The sequence below is a fragment of the Austrofundulus limnaeus genome, unplaced genomic scaffold, assembly GCF_001266775.1.
Source record: "Austrofundulus limnaeus strain Quisiro unplaced genomic scaffold, Austrofundulus_limnaeus-1.0 Scaffold1217, whole genome shotgun sequence".
Classification (NCBI taxonomy): domain Eukaryota; kingdom Metazoa; phylum Chordata; class Actinopteri; order Cyprinodontiformes; family Rivulidae; genus Austrofundulus; species Austrofundulus limnaeus.
This window is the reverse complement of record NW_013953619.1, coordinates 86,883-89,835: the sequence shown is the minus strand read 5'-3', so window position 1 is coordinate 89,835 and position 2,953 is coordinate 86,883. Positions and strand designations below refer to the sequence as shown.

Genomic DNA, 2,953 nt, shown 5'->3' with positions numbered 1-2,953 from the left:
ATAATAAGGGTGCCTCAATGCTTTTGAATTGGCACCCTAATTATATAAAGCTGGTCCAAATCTGTCCATCTTCATTTAAAAAAGTGTACTCCAGTAGATTAAGTCCTAAAGACTAGGGCAGGGGTTCTCAAACTAGGGTCACAGGGGTCCACGAGCTGTGTGTTGGGGGTCCTTAAAAGATTTCAGTAAATTGGTAATTTGTTTTTTRTTTTAAAAAGTTCATATGGGGAACAGTGCATTAGTAAAACAAGTATACTAAAACAAACAAAAAAAAATATTGCCATGACATTTAGGGGTTAACCATTTTAAAACAGCATTGATTTATAAGGGGGTCCCTGGAATTTTTTTCACCTTTGTAAGGGGTCCCCAGACCCAAAAGGTTTGAGAACCCCTGCATGTGAGCACTAGAAAATGACTGAGGCTTWTTTTTAAAAAATGGTTGCACAAAATGCATCCACATGGCTCACTTTTTTTTAAAATACTCAGAATTTATGAGACAACTCACCATTTTTCTTCACAATTTTGAGTTTTCAACTGTTCTCAGACAGTCACAGCCAGATAAGACACTATGTTTAGTATTTTAAGGTTAGTAATGTTGAGGTGGCTTTTTGTTGTCATTTCACACGTGATTTACTAGAATAATTTCTGCAGCCAGATGTTTCAGAAAGAGCAGCAGAATACTAAGAAATGTTTGAAGCCCTATTGTTTTCTAATTTCCCTAATCTCCTCTACCTCTCTGCACTCCTTGGCTGCACTTGTTTCACTTCCCTCCCTCCTGTTTATTTGTTCAGATCTGGACAGACACAGAGCTGCCAGTGACCCGAACACCATACCAGCCATCCCAGTAGTTGGTGTCTTGTCCTCCGTGCTCAAAGGAGATGAAGCGCAGCCCAGGGCCATAATCAGAAAACGTATGGATCACCTGGAATCCAAACAGAAAGAGATTAYTTTGGCTGCTTGTTGTGTAACAGATCAAAATATCACCTGGCCTTTCTTTATCTGCATCAACTGACAGAAAAATTTAGGTTACTGTCGYAACCCCGGTTCTCTGAGTAGCATGAGTGAGYGTCTCACRTTGGGAACRCCTTCGRCGTGATCTCATCAGAAGCTCATATTACATYACGCCAGCCAGGATTGGCTGGAAATCAGCCTGTCAGTGACAAGGAGGGCCACGACCCTCCCCCTATAAATAGGGCTGTTCCTGCACTGACAGGTTATTCAAAAAGATTATCACCTCTTCCTTGCAACGTTAGCTCAAGGAGGGTGACTTGGTGAGACACTCCCTCATGCTACTCAGAGAACCGGGGTTACGACAGTAACCTAAAGTTCTCTTTCATAGCATTCGTTTCGTGTCTCACATTGGGAATGAGCAATTGGGAACGAGCAATTGCACCAGTGATCCAGTGAGTAAACCGCTGTTTTGTTACCGGTTTCCCGCACTGATTTTTAGCCCAAGAGACAAACAGTTGGTCACTTTTTCTAACCTGTTTCATCTGGTCCATGTAGATATGTAAAACACGTACTGAGCAGAGTTTGTGTAGCCTCTCCTGCTCCTCAGAAGAGAACGGAGGAGGATTAAAAGCCACTAACTCAATAGGAGAGTAAGAACCCAACACCTTAGGCTCAAAAGCATGGTTTGGGAGCAGGTCACCTTAGAATTGTCCAAAGAGAATTTTGTGCAGGATGGGTGCACTGATAAAGCATGAATCTCACCCATACGCTTAGTAGAGACAAGTGCCAGCAAAAGTGCTGTTTTCAGCGCTACAAACTTTAATTCCACCTGATCCAGAGGCTCAAAGGGCRAAGTAGTGAGAGCCTCCAGTACCAGAGGAAGGTCCCATGTAGGGGTCATAGGTTTTGAGACAGGCAGTTTTCTGCGAGCCCCCTTCGTAAACCGACCTACTAAAGGATGTTGGCCTGCTATTTTTCCCTCGAAGCCTATGTGGCAGGCTGAAATAGCCGCCAAATAAACTTTGATAGTGGAGAAAGCTTTTCCCTTATCAATCAGGTTCTGTAAGAAAGACAAAATGACAGCTACAGAACACTGATAAGGAATCTCCTGAGAGTCGGTGCACTATTTCTCAAAAATGGACCATTTGCACTCATTCAGAGATCTTGTTGCAGGTGCCCGTGCATTCTGTATGGTCTCACTTACATTCTGTGGGAGCCCCGTGGATTGAAGGTTGAACCACTCACAGGTCAGGCCCACAGATCCAGCCTTTCTGGGTGGGGGGTGAAAGATTCGTCCCTGCGCCTGAGACAGCAGGCAGGCAGAGGCCAAGGCTCCTCCCAGAGAAGCTGAGTTATCTCTGCTAACCAGTGTTTTGATGACCAATGAGGTGCAATGAGAATCAYTGACAGGCCCTCTGACCTCACTCTGGCTAACGTTGGTGAGATGAGAGCTATGAGAGGAAAAGCATAAAGCAGGACCCGAGGCCACCTGTGGGCGAGTGCGTCCACCCCCAGTGGTGCATTCTGGTTGTGCAGGGAGAAGAACAGGGGACACTGATTGTTCTCTTGTGAGGCAGAGAGGTCCACTGATGGCTGTCCGAACCTCTYCCAGACCAGCCTGRCCACATCTGGRTGRRGTTTCCACTCTGCGTACAGAGGGTTCCCCCTGGAGAGAAGATCTGCTCCACAGTTCAGCACTCCAGGAACATGAGTGGCCCTCAGAGACAGGAAGTGTCTGCTGCTCCAGATGATCAGTTTGTGGGCCAGTGTGATCTCAGGCCCCCCTGCCTGTTGATATAAGCCACCACAGTGGTGTTGTCTGTTCTCACCAACACATGGTGACCTTCCAGGAGAGGGAAGTGTTTTAATGTTAGCTGAACAGCTAGCAGCTCCAGATAATTTATGTGGAAGGACTGCATTTTTTGGGCTCCAAGACCTATTCACAGTTTTCCCTTCACAAATACCTCCCCATCATGTCAGGGAGGCATCTGTTGTAATAACC

General features: G+C 45.8%; 1 protein-coding gene and 1 pseudogene across 1 annotated transcript in view; both read right to left on the bottom strand.

Annotated features, from left to right (window-relative positions):
- Positions 1-713: 713 nt before the first annotated feature.
- LOC106534599 (F-box only protein 2 pseudogene) lies at positions 714-922 on the bottom strand (annotated as a pseudogene).
- Positions 923-2,267: 1,345 nt separating this feature from the next.
- LOC106534594 (uncharacterized) overlaps positions 2,268-2,953 on the bottom strand; it is a gene marked incomplete at its 3' end in the record, with an annotated part of 3,716 nt that continues 3,030 nt past the window's right edge. Inside the window, 1 exon segment of the mRNA XM_014031284.1 lies at positions 2,268-2,915. Coding sequence (XP_013886738.1) covers positions 2,268-2,915 — 648 coding nt within the window.